At 35.2% G+C, this 19,298-nt stretch overlaps 1 protein-coding gene across 4 annotated transcripts; it reads right to left on the reverse strand.

Annotated features, from left to right (window-relative positions):
- Positions 1-232: 232 nt before the first annotated feature.
- Positions 233-18,952, reverse strand: LOC124401837 (pendrin-like). 4 transcript variants are annotated; one of them, XR_006928626.1, is made up of 21 exons: positions 15,066-15,109; positions 9,557-9,699; positions 9,101-9,240; positions 8,920-9,030; positions 8,548-8,744; positions 7,207-7,371; positions 6,750-6,902; positions 5,732-5,814; positions 5,342-5,489; positions 4,939-5,052; positions 4,732-4,809; positions 4,515-4,610; positions 3,936-4,042; positions 3,673-3,742; positions 3,482-3,574; positions 3,252-3,347; positions 2,837-3,097; positions 2,026-2,109; positions 1,666-1,811; positions 799-882; positions 233-724 (listed from the first exon to the last, which is right to left on the reverse strand). XR_006928626.1 is itself a non-coding variant. In XM_046874345.1 (21 exons), the coding sequence occupies exons 2-21, from the start codon at positions 9,694-9,696 to the stop codon at positions 701-703; spliced, it is 2,361 nt and encodes a 786-aa protein (XP_046730301.1). In that variant the 5' UTR covers positions 9,697-9,699; positions 18,856-18,952; the 3' UTR covers positions 233-700. The 4 variants fall into 4 exon arrangements, 3 of the variants coding, with proteins under 3 accessions (XP_046730301.1, XP_046730300.1, XP_046730302.1); XM_046874345.1 differs by lacking the exon at positions 15,066-15,109 and adding an exon at positions 18,856-18,952 and having other exon boundaries at positions 2,055-2,109; XM_046874344.1 differs by having other exon boundaries at positions 2,055-2,109.
- Positions 18,953-19,298: the final 346 nt, after the last annotated feature.

Genomic DNA, 19,298 nt, shown 5'->3' on the forward strand with positions numbered 1-19,298 from the left:
AACTAATATATAGCATGAACACACAATGTTTTTTGTATTTTAATAATGTCTGAAGCTGTATATATATATATATATATATATATATATATATATATATATATATATATATATATATATATATATATATATATATATTTGTATGTATGCAAATAAAAAATATAAAGCAAATGTCAATAGCTATATGTAGATATATCCATATCTTTCATCCAAAAACACGCAAAGGACAACAAAACAATTTGCATTCTGTCTTTATTACCAAATTAAACTTGGTTTTATTTACTGAAACTTCTATTTGGCTATGAAATGTATTCAATTCTTACATTAAGGCTATAAATGGTGAAGTTACACATATACAGAGTAATGGTCTAGTCACTTATCTTGGGTTCATTCAAGGTAATCAGTCCTTCTCATCTTTAAAACTGTAGGACAGGGAAAGCAGCCAGTTTTATGTGAACATCCTCCAGTGTGTTGTTAGCAAGCATTTCTCTTTAAGACACTTTGGGTAGTTTTGGGTTTTTGTCACTGCTGCTGTTTCAGTTCAAATGCTGTAATGCGCAATGAATCTAGTCACAACATTAACTAATGAGGCAAATGAGTGTTTATTATAAGGAGCGATGCTTAATGATGTTTGATGATAGCTTGAGTCAGTAGGAACTGTGCACCTTCTCCATCAGTGAGTTCAACAACAAAAGTAATTTGCTCAGACTGAGAGTTCATGAATAGCCTGAGAGAAAGAAAAGAGGCATTAATTAATCGTTTTTCAAAATCACTAATATGTTATTAAAAACAGGAGCTCACCAGGTGCTGGTTGTCATAGGTCTCTATCTGGTTTTCATCTTCAATGAACGGTGGTGGTGCCTTGTCATCCTGCATCTTAGATATCTAGACACACATCAACCATTACCTTAGGCACACACTGTGTAAGTATAGTATTTAGTACATATCAAGATGTCAAAGTAACTATATAGTATTTGGTTTAACTGTGCTGATTTGTTTTAAAAGTGTTTTTAATGCAGTGTAAAAAAGTTCATAATAATATTTTTGTTTTCACAGAAAGCTCCAAGCATTTACCCCTACAGAGACATAATGCTTATTCATAATAAATATCAGAACTATCACATTTGCTAAATGCAGTGGTTCTCACAGAGGTTTTCATAAAGCATAACCCATGGGTTTGTGATATTTAATTAGGTTGAAGAGCATAAACCCACCATATCAAAGCTAACATATTTTAAGTTTGAAAGATATTTACCTGGTCCAAATTTAATAGGTTGGGTAAATCCTTAATAACTTAAACAAGACCTATAAAAAAGTATTTTTATTTACTTGTTCTTTTGTTTATCTACTCTAATTGACAACACATTAATTAATTTATCTTTTGTTATTTCTTTATCCTGCTCAGGGTCATGCCAATAAACAGGCATGTGGAAGAATTTACACTAAATGGGATCAATTCACACACTCTCACACCAAGCACATAATTTATAATATAATTTAGCATAGCCAATCCATACAGCCAGAAGACTGAGCTTCATGCCTTCATGAAATACTGTACTGAATTTCTTTTACAACTAAAGGGTCCTTGGCTACAAATATTTGATTCCTGCATATTGCAACCTAAGCACTGTTTCAACCTTACTAACCTATTTTCTAATTACAGCCTACCTTATCTACCATTGGGTCTGATATACTACTAGTGGACATTTCCAGCTTGATAAAGAGGATAGCATCATGAACAGAGAGGAAGAGCAAGTCTCTGGTAACCACTTCATCAAAGAAACACAGGGCCTCCATCCTCCTGACAGTATCATCTGAAACACCAAATACATTCAAAATGAAATGACAGTGTGCTTTTTAATTAATTACAACTTTATTATAATCCTATTTAAATGCTGTTTCAAAAAACATTTCTATACAGTTCAGACTAGATTCATTTATACAATAAAAAGTGAAATCATTGGTGCTAAGAATTTATGACAAAACAAATCCCAAGGTCATTATGTAAAGACTTTTATGCTTATCTACAGTTGATTGTGATTTGACACAAGCCACACCATCACAGCCGGCAATATAGATGCTGACACCGATGCGTATAAATTCCTTTATGACCTGTGGAGGACAAAGAAATGATTCATTACTGACCAATGCCAAGCAATGTGAGATCTATCAATAAATGCACAAAGTGCATGATGAATGGCACAGTTGTTATCTGATAACACATGAGCACAGTTTTGCTTACAACACTGTATTGTCTGACACTGACATGCAGACTGCCTTTTACAGATTTTACTGCCTACATCAACATACTGGATGTCAAGCTGGATATGAATAGTCTGGTGATATGGTCCATTTATACCAAAGCATGTCTATAAATTTTTTGTGATAGAAAATCCCCCTCCCCCTCAAAAAAGAAAAATCACAAGCATCTTATCATGTATAAAAATCTTTCATAGCATTGTTGAATTCTTGAATCTTATTGAGCAGTGGGCAAAAGGTTAACATTCTAATACAATGTCGCTTGCATTATATTTATCTGCTTGTTCAAATCGCTATCATTTCTATAGCAACAACTTGTACACACGTTTATAGTTTTTATATTGGATGCTCTATATAACCTGACTAAAAATGTAAATAATCTTTGATAAGTCTTCTGTAAGGAAACTTTTACTGTTAAAATTAGTCCCCACTTTTTTTTTTTTATAAATGACAGTGGTTTAGTTGTTTCTGATACATCTGACATGTTTTCAGGACCAACAGTGATAACATAGCAAACTGAATTACTGTTAGATCTAATTTTACTTTTCTTTACACTGCATCAAACCAAATAAAAACCTACCAGTTTGAGGGACTTTGCCGCCATCACATCCAGGAATGAGACAGCAGAGAAATCCAACACTAAACTGTGGATGCTAACTGTAGGGACTGTCACGTTTACCGGCAGTGCAGCTGTCCAGTCCACTTGCACCTCTACAACGACATCTGTTCGACTCCCATCCTCCACCTCCTGCTGTGGTCCACCATCCACCTGCTCAGGGTCCCGCTCCCTTATATATCCCTCATTAACCACACCTAGAGGGTCCACTGACACCAAACCACTCTGCAACACACGTGATTTACTCCATTTATTCAGGAAAAGTGAGTATGGTGTGGAGTTGGTGTGGTGTGGAGTTTCATTATAATTAAGTATTAAACAAACAATTTATTGCAGTGAACACTTCCATGGTATCCACATTACTTTTCTGTTTTTGTACCTCTGTGACTTTCAGAGACCCCTTTTTAACTAGTTTGTGAATCTTCTTTAATGCTTTGTTCCTCTTTTTAAAGACCTGCACAGCATCAAATCCAACCTGTGATGCAATAACATAAATATTAGTCACAAGCTGTGAAAAAAAAAAATTAAACTTTGGTTCATAAAACTGGTTCTTAAACTATTAACATAAGCCATTTGACTACATGAATTTATATTAAATTATTAACTTACAGCATCTCGTAACTGCTCTTTGAAGTAGTCAATATTGGCAAAATATATGGGTGAGTTGCATTTGAAAATTTTAATTCCAGATATCCCATTAATCTGAGAAGGAGACAATACAATTTGAATGAAAATTTGCTTTATGCATTAACATGTACTAAACACTATTTGAGTTATAATTTCACTTAGTATTTTCTTACATTTTTGTAGTCTTTCATATTCTTGTAGATATCAGTGCCTGGTATATTCCCAAGGGTTATACAGGAAGGGCTAGATAACAGTGTATTGTGAAAATGTCAGAAATACAGTATCAAAATGTTTATAGGTACTAACATGAATATGATGTAAATATATTCCTTAGCATGTATTTTCAATAATCATTTTAAGCATACATAATAATAATGAAAGCTGCTAAAATAAAAATATATCAGTTTTATTAAGTTTTCAAATACAAGTTACTTACAACTGTGTCCTGACCAGCACAGTTCCCAGCTCAAACACTATGCCAGTCAGCAAACCCACATCCAGCCCCAGCATGATGCAGGAAATGCATGTAAACACCCAAATATACTGTAAAAAGTTTATGGTTATTACTCGTCTAAGGAGAAAACTTACACACAACCTCAGCATAGAAATTATAAACTCAAATATCAATATTTCTACACTCAATTTATTTTTTAACCAACATAATTATATATCAAAATCCAGAGCTCTCTTTAATTACATATATGTAATTAGGAAATAAATAGCTCAAATACTTAGTATTATAATAAGGTATTAAAACAACTATAGAAACACTGATATCGTTGATTTTATGTGATAAAAGTTAACACAAAAATAACTAATTGCTTGATTTCAACATAATTTTAATAGATAAAATGCATTGCCCTTTCCTAAAATGGCAACTCACAGAGGAGGTGGGGCCATTAGGGGAAATAGAAGGGTTGTCTGTTTTTTTATAAATGGATAAGTCCTTTAATACATGAGGACCTAGTATGAGGTCCTTTACTATGTGTTTGTTCACCAGAAATAAGTTACTTACACAGTCTGTCTTATTCTGCCTCCACAATATGGGCATATCTTTGAGTTGCATGAACATGCCCTTCAGGTTGGCGATGACTATGCCGGCCAACACTGACTAGAAGCCACAAATGAAGAATAGTCATGTCTAACATCATCTAAAGCACGTCTTTATGTCCTTACAAGTAAAGTGTTGTAATATCATTGCAGTCATACATGCAATTTATTATCCAACTTACTTTCTGCAGTGGTTGCAGTAGAGGCCCAAGGCCCATTATTACTATGAGCATTATCAGAGCTGAGATCAACCCTGCTACCTGCAACAACAACAAAAAAACTGAATATCACAGAGAGAAGAAAGAGAGAGAGAGAGAGAGAGAGAGAGAGAGAGAGAGAGAGAGATAGAAAGAGAGAGAGAGAGAGAGAGAGAGAGTATATATGTATACCTGAGTCTTTCCCCCTGTGCCCTCCTGTATTGCTGTACGTGAGAGTGCAGTGGTAGCCACAAAGCCTGAGAAGCAGCCACAGAAAATGTTGCTAATTCCAAATGCTATCAATTCCTGTTGAAAAACAAATAGGTTAGATCTGCATTCCAGAGCATAAGAGTAATAAGACTTCTTGTTCTCTGTGAGTCTTTTATCTCTGTTCTAGCAAGTTACAGTGACCCATGTAAGGTCAGTCAATATGAGCTCTTTCTTACATTATGACATAATTTCCTCCTACCTTAAACAACATACACACACACACACACACACACACACACACACACACACACACACACACACACACACACACACACGTTTTCCTTAAAGTCAGTCAATTTTTCACACCTTAAATGCAAATACATACCTGATTTCCATCAATTTTATAATCATGCTTTGTTGCATAAACTTTAGCCACTGATATTGATACTGCATATCCCACCACTGCAGTAGAAAAACTGGAGCCCACAATATCCCCAAAAAGCGTTATACTTGGAAAGCGTGCTGGAACAAACCTGTTAACACAAAATATGTAAGGTATATCCATACACCTATGCCATTTATTTTAATGAAATTGAATTGAATTTTCATCCATTTCACCCTATCAATTCTTTTTGTGTTCATTTATTTTGATATCCGATTTTGTCTTTTGTTTTATATTAATGTTTTCATGTTACTGGCCTCTTCATAGTATGACAATACAAATATTTTGTGTATCTCAATAGGGAAGAGGAAATGTCACAGAAAGTGACCTTACCCTCTTGGAATACCATCAACAATATTGGCACCATAGTGGGATTTTAGATCCACTGCATAGGAGATCCCTGCAGCAATCACTGTCTATAAGAGATATGATTTAACATGTTTTTTAAAAGCAAAAAAAGATCCTCGTCAAAATATTATTAATACAGAAACCAGAGCTGAATGAATATTGATAATAACAATATAATATGATACATTATAACTCAATATTTTGGTTTTCAGCTCATTGCAACATCAGCTTAGTTGAAATTCAGGGAGGATGGTATTCACTGACATAGACTATGTGGTCAAAAGTTTGTGGACACCTAATTAAGACACATGCATTTGTTGAACATACTATTCCAGATGTAGCTCCTGTTTTGCTGTTAAAATAACCTCCACAATTGGAAGGCTTCACACTAGATTTTGGATTGTGGCTATGAGCTTTTGTGTTCGTTCAGCCACAAGTGCATTAGTAAGGTCAGATTCCGGTGTCAGGTGAGGAGGTCTGGGGTGAATACAGTGTTCCATTACATTCCAGAAGTGTTTGGTAGATGTTAGGGCTCTGTTTAAGTTCTTTTACAACAACCATCAGCAAATCATGTCTGCATGCAACTCTCTTTGTGCACATAGGCATTTTATTGCTGGAACTGGTTTGGGCCCCTTCATTCTGTACAAAGATGTCGGATACAATTGTGTGGCTCAAGCCTTTTGGCAAATGTTTGGGGAAAGTGCGATTGTCAGGTATCCACAAACCCTCGGCTGTTTAGTGCATTACATTGGAGGACAGTGACAAATAATTATTATTATATAAAATTGATTATAAAATGTAGCTTATATTTAATATATCACACACACACACACACACACACACACACACACACACACACACACACACACACACATATATATATATATATATATATATATATATATATATATATATATATATATATATATATATATATATATATAATGTTTTTATATACTGCAGAAATAGGGCCATTTACATGTCATTACATGCAGATACTGACCACAATCACTTCAATGGGTACTGGCACTGGAATCTTATGCTGACATTTGGCATTGACCTCTTTTACTACCAACACTATAATTATGGTCAGTAAACCAGCAACCAGGTCAGCCAAATTGGTTTGCTTAATATTCTGAAACACATCACTGAGAGTCTACAAAGAAATAACAGGAAATTAATACATTTTATAAACAGCATGGCATAAATATTTACATTTACAGCAATATACAATTAACTTCTCAACATTTGGCACACTGTTTTTAATTATTCAATCATTAATGGTTAGCTAATTGTTTCACTTAAAGAATTTGTGTAAGTTGCTTTATACTGATTAATTAAAAGCAGCATCTTACTGAAGCAAAGCAAGTCTAATTAACAAATACTTTAAATAATTTTAAGGAAATACAAAGTGTTTTTCAAAGATACTAGGCTCCAAACTGTAGACAGCAACCACTCACATAGGCAATTGAGAAGAAGCCATGGTGGCTGTGTGTGGGAACAGACAAAACCATTTTAAGTTGAGAGATGAACACATGGAAAGCTGCCGCTGTGGTGAAGCCTCCTACCAGTGGATCAGACAGGTAACGCACCAAGAAGCCTACATGAAGCATCCCCATTGCCAACTGAAAAAAACACATCTAGTATTTAATCAACCTATGCTATACATTTGGCAGAGATGTGGGTTATATTCCTAGGTCAGGTATTAGTTTACTCTGTAAGAAACCATATTTTGACTGTCCTACATGTGATCACTGCCCAATTTACTTTTTTTTACTGTTGTCCCACAAACATCTTTGTACGTTTCTACATAAGAATGACAAAGATAATGAGTTTACACCATCTTACAGAATTAAGCTTGTGGCATAATTGACCAAGATATGTTTTGTGTAAGCTTCTAGGCTGATTTAAATCCTATTTCTTAAACTGTTACCAGATTACTAGTGTAAATGTAGATTGTTTAAAGCTCCACAAAGCTACACAATATTGAAGAGTGTGTAAAAGATAAAGAATTAATAGGCACCTGCTTTGAAATTCAAATAAAAAGGTAATAATGTTAGGAACTAAGTCTGCCCACAACAAGTGTGGATTTTAGCCTAAAGTTTGTGTCATTTTTTTTTGTAAAACCAAAATCAAGAAGAATCTTTTTCCTAATCTGATCTTAATCCAGTTTATCATTTGATTGTCACATAAATCTATGAATCTGCTAATAAACATATGATGATAAACATATGGTAACTGTGCAAGACTGATAAACTACTCAATGCTTTCACACATTCTAGACTGGGCCATTGTAATGTATTGTAATGATAGCTTGTTCCCTCCTGCCACCTTATGGAAAGTATCTAGTTGAGAATGCACCAGCCTGTGTCCTTACCAGGAAAAGAAAACCAAAGCACATTTCCTCAATGTTATTCAGGCTACACTGGCTGAGTATTAGGTTTCACATTGACTACAAAGTCCTTATTATAATGTATTAAACTCTAACCAGCTCTGACATATCTTTTTGAACTCGTGAAACAATATCAGTCATCTTGAGATTTTTTGCTTAGCAGTGGTAGGCCTACTGTTAATCCAGTGGATCACTTACAGCTTGGCAGGTAGAGGATTTTCTTGCGTGTGTACAATAGATGCTTTTTCATTAAGGTTTTAATATACTTGTTTAACTTGTCCTTATTTTTTCTGGGGTTTGGATGTTAGTAAACTTTTAATGCCAATATTTATTGTTATTTATATTGCTTCTATAATTTTATTTGGGCACTTTTTTAATCAAAGAACTAACAACAAAGTTAAAGCCCTACCTGAAACAATCCAACTAGTACAGTCATGGTTGTGGCTATTGAAATTCTTTCAGCCTCCATTGCAATAATATCTACTTCCTCTGTGCCCACCAATGAACCATTTACAGTGCTCCCATTTCCAGGACGAATGAAGTGCTCATCAGGTGCAAGAGTTAAAACCACAGAGCCCACCATCAGGCAGGTGACTGGAAATGGACCTGTTCACAGTCAGAGGAAAGAAATACAAGAATCAACCATCTACACCGAGAGGTGTAAAGATATTTCATTGTCATTCTCATTTAGATTTATTTCACGCTATTGGGACCCAATTATACTGAGACCCTCATCAACCTCCCAAAACAGTACCTTGTACATATTGAGAATAAACCCTACCAACAGATATGTGTCGGGAGGTTCCCAGAAAGAAGTAGGTGAGGATTGGAAAGAAAGCAGCATAGAGCCCATATACAGGGGCAACAGATACCAGCAATGCATAAGCCAAGCCTGTGGGGGAAAATACTGTAAATGCTCTGAAGTTCTTTAATTTAAATTGCTCTAAAAAGTAAACACTTACCTTGTAAACAGCACACTAATCCCGTGCTGGCTCCTGATATGATATCACTAGGAAGCCACAGCTTTACTGGATACTTGAGCAGCCAATCCAAGATTGGAAAAAGTCCCTTAAGAGCAGGCTTTACCTGGTTGCTAGAGCATCTATAAGATTTATGCATCAAAATTCACATCCAAAAAAGAGACATTAATCTGTTGAAGGCTAAAAATGCTGAAAGCATAAGTTCTCCAAATGGTGCACCTGATGAGGCTAGACATCAATATCAATTTATGAAATAAATTAACTAATATCAGCTTAACTCTAACTGCAAGTAGGCTAATGTGGGCAAGATATTAGTAGTTAAATTATAGTAATAAATTAATCTTTAAAGGGTCAAGCAAAACTTTAGTACACAATTAATATAAAAACAGCCCTAGTCAAGCAGCTGTATATAAAAAAACTGCTGAAGCATAATGTTACCTAAAGGAAGAACTGAATTTCTCCTTGAAGGTCTTACTTTCCAGCATCTGTTTCTCATGTGCCTCATCGAAGGCTCGTTTGGAGTAGATGGGTCGAGAAATTAAGTAAGCATTAGCAGAAAGAGAATGGCCAACCATCATGTTCTGTAATCATAAAATTGCAACTATTGATATTTATACTGATATTATTTCCAAGTAATGTTAACAGAAACATGCAGTATACAAAAAGAGCTGTATGTGTTGGACAATATAATGAGCTAATCAGTTGTCTTATCTTAAATATCATTTGTTAATTAGCTAACTGTTAAGGAGCTTTTTTAAACATATAAATACTTATGTATACATGTGTTGGTGTGTGCTGTGTTGTGAAGATGAAGATGTATTGATGTATGATACTATATTTTTTAGTTTTAGCCTGGAACTGTTCAGCGCAAATAAAAGTGAATGAGCAATGTAGGACATAGCAGGCATACAGCCATTTGATATGCATTTTATTGAATGATAACCCAATAAACTCAGTTCACCACTATCCTCATTTCCTTAGGTACTTAAAGAAAAGAAAACAAACAGACATTAAAAAATGACTCATTCTTTAGTCAATCTACAACTTAAAGGGCAGATATTTTTTGAGAGTTCTAATGAGCAAACTGCATCTATTGATAGTAGAACCCCCTCTGAGTCGACGTAAACAAAGGAGGTCGAGTAAATAGAGCACTAGTCTGAATACGAAGGTTTGTATATCAAGTAACACCGCATCTCAGCAGAGCAGATTCAGAAGTCAGCAGATTGGTATCCTGAGTTCCAAGTCAATAGCATGAACACACAATTAAACTCATTGTCTCCACACATGGGAGACTACTAGTCCAAAATCTGCAAATCTTCAGCACCTGCTCTAAACTACTTTAAGATATTTAATTTATTTTGTGGTTTCTTTCTTTCTTTCTTTCTTTCTTTCTTTCTTTCTTTCTTTCTTTCTTTCTTTCTTTCTTTCTTTCTTTCTTTCTTTCTTTCTTTCTTTCTTTCTTTCTTTCTTTCTTTTTTTCTTCCTTTCTTTCTTTCGTTCTTTCTTTTTTTTTTTTGTTTGACTATAATCCTATTATAGTGTTTGCCATCTCAGCCCAAACACATTGTCAAACAATTAGAGCCAGACTTACCTGTTAGTTTAAGCATCTGGTGTCAGTCTGAAACTGAAGGCAATACAGACCACCCATTCTGTGGCTATATTTCCTTCACACTGTTCATAATATGAAAATTAATCAAATTAAAGGCCCATTCCCTCTGTTCCCCTTTGCCTCGGTTTCTCAGAGAATGGGAGTCCTTCTTTTTTTCTGGCCGTTTATAAATGGAGTTAGGTTGTGGGAGGTGTAGCAGAAATGAGGAGATGTTAGATGCTGGACAGGATTATATCAGAGACACGCAGTATGCACCCTGCCTGTTGCTCAGCATCAAGTGAGGGAGTGTTTTTGTCTTTTAGTCAGAAAAGTGTGTGTGTGTGTGTGTGTGTGTGTGTGTGTGTGTGTGTGTGTGTGTGTGCACTGGGGACATGGAATCTGATCTGCCAAAGGTGTCTATTGCATTTTTGTCTGTGTGTGTGAATTTGAGATAGACAGAGGTGGCAAACACACATCAGTCACTTAAATGTAGTACAGATACTCATGTTTTAAAAGACTTTGGTAAAAGTCGAAGTACTGACTACACTTTTTTACTGAAGTTAAAGTAAATAAGTTTGGGTTCTAACGCGTACTTGAGTAAAAAGTACTACCTACCTGTTCTAGTGTCACGCTGGCAACTGGACCTCACGCTATACTAATATAAGGGCTTTCAGTCGATTAAAATAGTTTATCACGATTAGTTGCAACTTAATCGCACATTTTTATCTGTTATAAATGTACCTTAAATTAATAATGTTCAATTTTTTTAATACTCTAATCAACATGGGCATGGGCAAAAATTGAATCTTTATGCATATGTATGTTTATTATTAGTGAAACCAAACTCAACTCAGAGCATCAAGACAAAATATTCTTGTAAATGTTTTAAAGTAATTATGGTGTTTTAAATTACGTAAATCATCAGAACACCAACGGAACATTTGTTTCCACACAGACGGTTAACCCTCTCAAGGCAGGCGTTGCTGATTTGCAACAGTTAAAAACGAACTACCTTATTACTCCAGATACATATTTTATGAGGTTTTTTTACTCAGAAGTACCACTGCAGGACTTGGTTGTCCATTAGCAACAAACAGTTTCCCACTTGCTGACCAGGTGGCAGTGTAGTCTCCCTTCCAACATGTCTGTTTCCATGGGTTCCCTGAAACTGATTTTCTTGGCATCAATTTCGTGTAAGTATCACTATCAACCTCCATTAATTTGAAACTAAAACTGCATCAGAAGAATCATAAGTGTATATAGACACAGTAAATGCCAATTAGTAGATTTTATCTCTTCTGGATTTTTCCCCTGGTGCAGCTCTATTTCAACGTAGCAGATTTGCAACGTGTGGCCAGATAGGTACCACTGGATATCACATGCTTTATCTACTAGTTTGCCTATATTTTGAGCAACAGTTTATACTAGGGTTATTTTCCTATCACCAGTGTTTACGTATTACTTTGAGGTGTCACTGAGGGTATATCATATGGAAAATTTAATAATTTGGAGTGAAGTTACAAACAATCAGAGGCAGATTTGATCAAAAGCAATGGCACAATACCATGTTCATTTGACTGTGCAGTGAGGAAAACTGATGTAGCCTAAATTCCATGGCACTTTTATTAGTACAGATCATTGTGTCAAAGCATTTTTTGGCAAACTACCTTACAGAATACTCTCTATGCAGGATTTGCAGTGTGTTATGGCAGGCAGACGAAAGTTTTACTCAGCCAGGGAAGTCATTGAGTACATTTGCCTTCCTGATGGTGCTTTATCTGACACAGAATCGATTCCAGACGATAAAATTGCTGATCCAGATTTTGAGGAATCTCCTGAAGCATACGAGTCTGACTCCAGCTTTGATGATGATAAGCCACTGGCAGCAATACCAAAAGCTAATCTCAACCACCTTGATGTTGAAATTCATAACATACATGCAGACAGTGACACTGAGGTCCCAGATGACAATGAACCTCAGCCAGGCCCAGCTCCAGTCAACAAAGAGTTTTCTTGGAGGCAGAGGAAACCCCCAGCAGCTGACATAGACTCTTCATTCCGAGGACCTGCATTCTCACCTCCCCCAGACGAAATACCAAGTCCAAAGTGGTATTTTGATCAGTTCATGGACAAATCTGTGTTTGAACATATTTCTAACCAATCTAACTTGTATGCAGTTATGAAGAATGGCCCAGAACTGAAAACAACCCCTTCTGAAATAGAGCAATTCATTGGTTTACACATCTTGATGACCGTAGTACGTATGCCATCATACCGCATGTACTGGCAGACGGCAACCCGCTATGACCCAATTGCGACAGTCATGGGACGTAAGCGATTTGATAACCTGCGTACATACATCCACATGAACGACAATACCAATGTGAAGCAAAAGGGTGAGCCTGGATACGATCCATTATTCAAGGTGCGTCCAGTTCTTGAGAAAGTCCGTGCCAACTGTTTGAAGGTTGAACCAGAAGAAAACCACTCCATTGATGAGCAGATGATCCCCTTCAAAGGAAAGATTGGAATGAAACAGTATATCAAGAACAAGCCGCATAAATGGGGAATCAAGGTCTTTACTCGTGCAGGTGTCACTGGACTAGTCTATGACTTTGAAGTATACACTGGAAAAGGGACCGTGACCAATGAGCGTGGACTTGGTGTTGCCGGTGAAGTTGTGCTTCGTCTTGTATCAGAAGTTCCAAAAGGACTAAACTACAAGTGCTTCTTCGACAACTGGTTCACTTCCCCTGAACTCATTGTGGAACTGAAGAAAATGGGAATTCTAACAGTTGCTACCATCAATCGTAACCGTCTCCGTGGATGTACCCTCAAGAGTGACAAGGAACTCTCAAAGGCGGGCGTGGTGCGTATGAAGTGAAATACGAAAAGACAAGTGGGATGTCCATCGTGAAGTGGTATGATAACAAGGCAGTGTTGCTGGCATCATCCTTCATTGGCCCTGAACCTGTTGAGAGATGCAGAAGGTGGTCGAAAGAGAAGAAGGAATATGTGGAAGTGGACAGACCCCACATTGTCAATGGTTGGCTCCTCTATCGCCGTCATCTCACCCAGAAGCAGGAGAAGAAGTATATGCCACTTCTTGACTTCCGTGTTCAAGTTGCAGATGCCCTCATCAAGGTTGGCAAACAGGCTGACTTGAACAGTAGGAAAAGAGGACGACCGTCACTGGAAGATGATCCAACGTCCCATCAAGCTGCCCCACCTCCACCTCCACTTCAGAGGATCTCTGCACCATCAGTTGATGTCAGATTAGACCGATGCGATCATTTCCCCATCCATGCTGAGAAACGTGGACGATGCAGACTTTGCAAGAATGGCTACACGCAAATGGCCTGCCTGAAGTGCAAAGTACTTCTGTGCTTTACAAAAGACAAAAACTGTTTCTTGGAGTACCACATGACAAAGTGACTTGGAAACATGCCCTACTCAATGAGGATTTGAGATATTGGATTTGGATCCCATATTGTTTTTGTTGTTGTTCTGCCACTGAAAAGCACTTTGTTACATTGTTTGAAAAGTTGTATATAAAAAGTTATTGTTCATATCATATTCAGTCGTCAGTGTCTAATTACCACACTGGGCCAATGTTGCAAATCTGCAACATCCCAGAACGCCTTGCATGTGAAGGTCTCTCTAAAAAAAAAGTCAGGATTCTATTGTACTACCCCATATGATAATTTTCCCCAAATATCAGATTTTTCCTGTTACTAAAACTTAATTTGAGCCTGAGAGGGTTAATGAAGTGATACGGGAGAAGTTGTACCTCTTCTAACTTTCATACAGATTACAAAATCAGAAAATATTTGTTTTTGATGACAGCTTTCTATTCATATATTAATTATGTCTGTGGGGCAAGTATTCACTAAGATTTAGGTTTTTTTATTTATGTCTGTGAAGAGAGCACACCCTGTCTGTTTTCTTTATTTTACAATTTGTTTGTTTTATTTATTTATTAAAAAATTGTTATTATGAGTGTACAAAAATAAAGTTAGACCCTTTACAGATTCAAATGATTTATTGCTCTTATCTAAACAACCAAAAAAGACAGAGTAAATTAAGGTCATTTCAGCGGTATAAGGAAAAAATGCCACAAAGCGTCTTTGTCGACCCAAGAGGGTTAATTGCCGGATGTGTGCATCACGACGGATTTTGGTGCTGATTTGACACTTGGCGCATCAGTTAAACAAAGGTTTCTCATTCATATCTACATCGCTGACTCCCTCTGTTTCATTAACGTTAGTCCCATACTTCTTGTTGCCTTCTGTCTTGCTCATTGTTAGCTTCGTAAACTAGCCTACATCTCTGTTGTGTGAGAGCCAGAAGATTATTCACCTGTGGTAGATTGAAAAGGCCATGCATGACAGGAAATAGATTGATGGGCTGAAAACAGTGTGCAATGAGAAGAAAAAATATTGACATTAAATCGAATAGATTAAAACTAAGTAAAAATACAAATATTTGTGTAAAATGTAATGTAATGTAAAGTAAAAAAAAAAAAAAAAAAAAAAAAAAAAAAAAAAAAAAAAAAAAAAAAAAAAAAAAAAAAAAAAAAAAAAAAAAAAAAAAAAAAAAAAAAAAAAAAAAAAAAAAAAAAAAAAAAAAAAAAAAAAAAAAAAAAAAAAAAAAAAAAAAAAAAAAAAAAAAAAAAAAAAAAAAAAAAAAAAAAAAAAAAAAAAAAAAAAAAAAAAAAAAAAAAAAAAAAAAAAAAAAAAAAAAAAAAAAAAAAAAAAAAAAAAAAAAAAAAAAAAAAAAAAAAAAAAAAAAAAAAAAAAAAAAAAAAAAAAAAAAAAAAAAAAAAAAAAAAAAAAAAAAAAAAAAAAAAAAAAAAAAAAAAAAAAAAAAAAAAAAAAAAAAAAAAAAAAAAAAAAAAAAAAAAAAAAAAAAAAGCTTTCTTTCTTTCTTTCTTTCGTTCTTTCTTTTTTTTTGTTTGACTATAATCCTATTATAGTGTTTGCCATCTCAGCCCAAACACATTGTCAAACAATTAGAGCCAGACTTACCTGTTAGTTTAAGCATCTGGTGTCAGTCTGAAACTGAAGGCAATACAGACCACCCATTCTGTGGCTATATTTCCTTCACACTGTTCATAATATGAAAATTAATCAAATTAAAGGCCCATTCCCTCTGTTCCCCTTTGCCTCGGTTTCTCAGAGAATGGGAGTCCTTCTTTTTTTCTGGCCGTTTATAAATGGAGTTAGGTTGTGGGAGGTGTAGCAGAAATGAGGAGATGTTAGATGCTGGACAGGATTATATCAGAGACACGCAGTATGCACCCTGCCTGTTGCTCAGCATCAAGTGAGGGAGTGTTTTGTCTTTTAGTCAGAAAAGTGTGTGTGTGTGTGTGTGTGTGTGTGTGTGTGTGTGTGTGTGTGTGTGTGTGTGTGCACTGGGGACATGGAATCTGATCTGCCAAAGGTGTCTATTGCATTTTTGTCTGTGTGTGTGAATTTGAGATAGACAGAGGTGGCAAACACATCAGTCACTTAAATGTAGTACAGATACTCATGTTTTAAAAGACTTTGATAACGCGTACTTGAGTAAAAAGTACTACCTACCTGTTCTAGTGTCACGCTGGCAACTGGACCTCACGCTATACTAATATTAGGGCTTTCAGTCGATTAAAATAGTTTATCACGATTAATTGCAACTTAATCGCACATTTTTATCTGTTATAAATGTACCTTAAATTAATAATGTTCAATTTTTTTAATACTCTAATCAACATGGGCATGGGCAAAAATTGAATCTTTATGCATATGTATGTTTATTATTAGTGAAACCAAACTCAACTCAGAGCATCAAGACAAAATATTCTTGTAAATGTTTTAAAGTAATTATGGTGTTTTAAATTACGTAAATCATCAGAACACCAACGGAACATTTGTTTCCACACAGACGGTTAATGAAGTGATACGGGAGAAGTTGTACCTCTTCTAACTTTCATACAGATTACAAAATCAGAAAATATTTGTTTTTGATGACAGCTTTCTATTCATATATTAATTATGTCTGTGGGGCAAGTATTCACTAAGATTTAGTTTTTTTTATTTATGTCTGTGAAGAGAGCACACCCTGTCTGTTTTCTTTATTTTACAATTTGTTTGTTTTATTTATTTATTAAAAAATTGTTATTATGAGTTTACAAAAATAAAGGTAGACCCTTTACAGATTCAAATGATTTATTGCTCTTATCTAAACAACCAAAAAAGACAGAGTAAATTAAGGTCATTTCAGCGGTATAAGGAAAAAATGCCACAAAGCGTCTTTGTCGACCCAAGAGGGTTAATTGCCAGATGTGTGCATCACGACGGATTTTGGTGCTGATTTGACACTTGGCGCATCAGTTAAACAAAGGTTTCTCATTCATATCTACATCGCTGACTCCCTCTGTTTCATTAACGTTAGTCCCATACTTCTTGTTGCCTTCTGTCTTGCTCATTGTTAGCTTCGTAAACTAGCCTACATCTCTGTTGTGTGAGAGCCAGAAGATTATTCACCTGTGGTAGATTGAAAAGGCCATGCATGACAGGAAATAGATTGATGGGCTGAAAACAGGGTGCAATGAGAAGAAAAAATATTGACATTAAATCGAATAGATTAAAACTAAGTAAAAATACAAATATTTGTGTAAAAATGTAATGTAAATGTAAAATGTAAAGTAAAAAAAAAAAAAAGTAAAATGAACGTACTGATACCAGAAAAATCTACTTAAGTACAGTAACAAAGTATTTGCACTTCATTACTTCCCACCTGTGGAGATAGACAAAGTGTATGTACGACTACTTTTATATGTATATGTATGTGTGTGTGAGTGTGGAGGAGGGGATAAGATAGAAAAAGGTGTGTGTATGTGTGACTGGCTCCTTCGAACCCACTTGTTTTCATTAGGGATCCACTTATAATAGTTACTTAGAGAAGCCATAAGAAATAAAAATACGCAAAGACAGTGTTTTTTTTTTTTGTTTGACAAAACTAAGCCATGCCTGTGAGAAAGATTTCCCTGCTCTCTCTGTAGATATCTTCCCTCTCTCCCTCTCCTCCTTTGCCTAACACCGGTACGTTGTTGGCTAACAATTAGAGTGCACTGGCATGTGCAACCCTAATGGCTATAAAAATACCATAACTTAGTCGCCCTCTAGGGGAACAGTTGAATATAAAACATTTTCTTTAGCCTTTTTTAGTTTTTACTTTTTTTTTTTTTTTTTTTTACTTTTTAGTGTCCCTTGTTTCCCATTTAATACTGCATAATTTTTATACTTTTTTTGTCACTACATATTGCAATGCACCAAACAGAGCACTAGTGCAACTATTCCCAAAAAGTCCAGATTCTGAACCGCCAAATAATATTTACAGTGTAATTTATCAAGTAACATTCTAGCAGTATTTGCAAATAAAACTTAGGTATTAAATTAACTAAAAAAATAAATAAATATATAAAATTTTCTATTAACCTGTTTCAAACATTTGGATGCCAAATAAAAGTAAAAAATTAAATAAAATTGAATTTATAAAAAGTAATTTTAATTATGTCTTATTATCTAAAAATTTTATATGAATACTTCCACGGTACATGAAATAGATTGTCCCAAAAGCTATCTTGAAAGTGTTATTAAAACCTCTACATAGGATTGTCGTTTGTAAAAGTATATTTTATTAAAGTAAGCCAATTCTACATGTCACTGGATCCGCTCGAGTTTATAACCACAGTGCCCTCCATACCACACTGTGGCGTAGAAGATAGCACATTAGTTTAGACTTTTGCATGGATTTAGCTCCCTTAAACAGTATTCCAACAGATAAGTATCTTGGTGGGCATTGCTAGTTATCTGCTTGTCTTCCACAGAATTCCTGAACACAGGATTCTTGATTCAATCTTATACAAATTTAAATCTCAAACCTTATAAATCCTCTTCAACAATAATATCTTTTACTTCATGTGTAGTCATAACGTGGTCTATGTTTCAACATGGCAGTTAAATAGTTAAATAAACGTAAATAAATTCAATAAAAATTAATTTAAAAAATCCAGAATTCATGCACATCTTGGTCGTTTCAATGTTGTTTTGCAAAGTAACTTTTATCTTCTTGCATTATCCTTAGTAGTTTATATAATTTTACCTACCTTTAATGTTTCTCTAATGAGCTTAAGCTCATCCACCACTGGGGCTTGGTTGTTGATGGCAAACCTTCTTGAGGTGTTGCATCCTTTTGATGGAGAGATTGACTAATATTTTACCCGGTTGACTGTTAAAGGTATAAACTAGGGCAAAGGTCATGGGACCCAGCTGGGGACATTCCGAACCCCTTGTTATTCATCAACTACTAGAGACAACCTTAGACGACCTTCTCCAAAATCTTTGCATCAGATACATCTGAGTTGCCTATTCGAAGTCGTGTACTCTCAGATCCATTATTCTAGCTTCATATGCATGCTCTTTTGAAACCTCTATTGGCATCCAGAAGGTCAGGAGGATGCAGTTTTACAAATGAGAGTCAAATCAAGAAATTAATTGTGCACTGATGGCGAATCCAAAAATATGTGTATATTTAACAACTAAATCTACA

Source organism: Silurus meridionalis, chromosome 18 (assembly GCF_014805685.1).
Source record: "Silurus meridionalis isolate SWU-2019-XX chromosome 18, ASM1480568v1, whole genome shotgun sequence".
Taxonomy (NCBI): Eukaryota; Metazoa; Chordata; class Actinopteri; order Siluriformes; family Siluridae; genus Silurus; species Silurus meridionalis.

Excerpts from the sequence above, each read along its gene's own strand:
- LOC124401837 (XM_046874344.1), bottom strand. The coding sequence starts at position 15,092 with ATGCATGGCCTTTTCAATCTACCACAG. Across the intron at positions 9,031-9,100 it reads ATTAGTGTGCTGTTTACAAG|GCTTGGCTTATGCATTGCTG; the intron begins GTAAGTGTTTAC and ends TTTCCCCCACAG. Across the intron at positions 3,348-3,481 it reads AAGAGCAGTTACGAGATGCT|GTTGGATTTGATGCTGTGCA; the intron begins GTAAGTTAATAA and ends ATTGCATCACAG.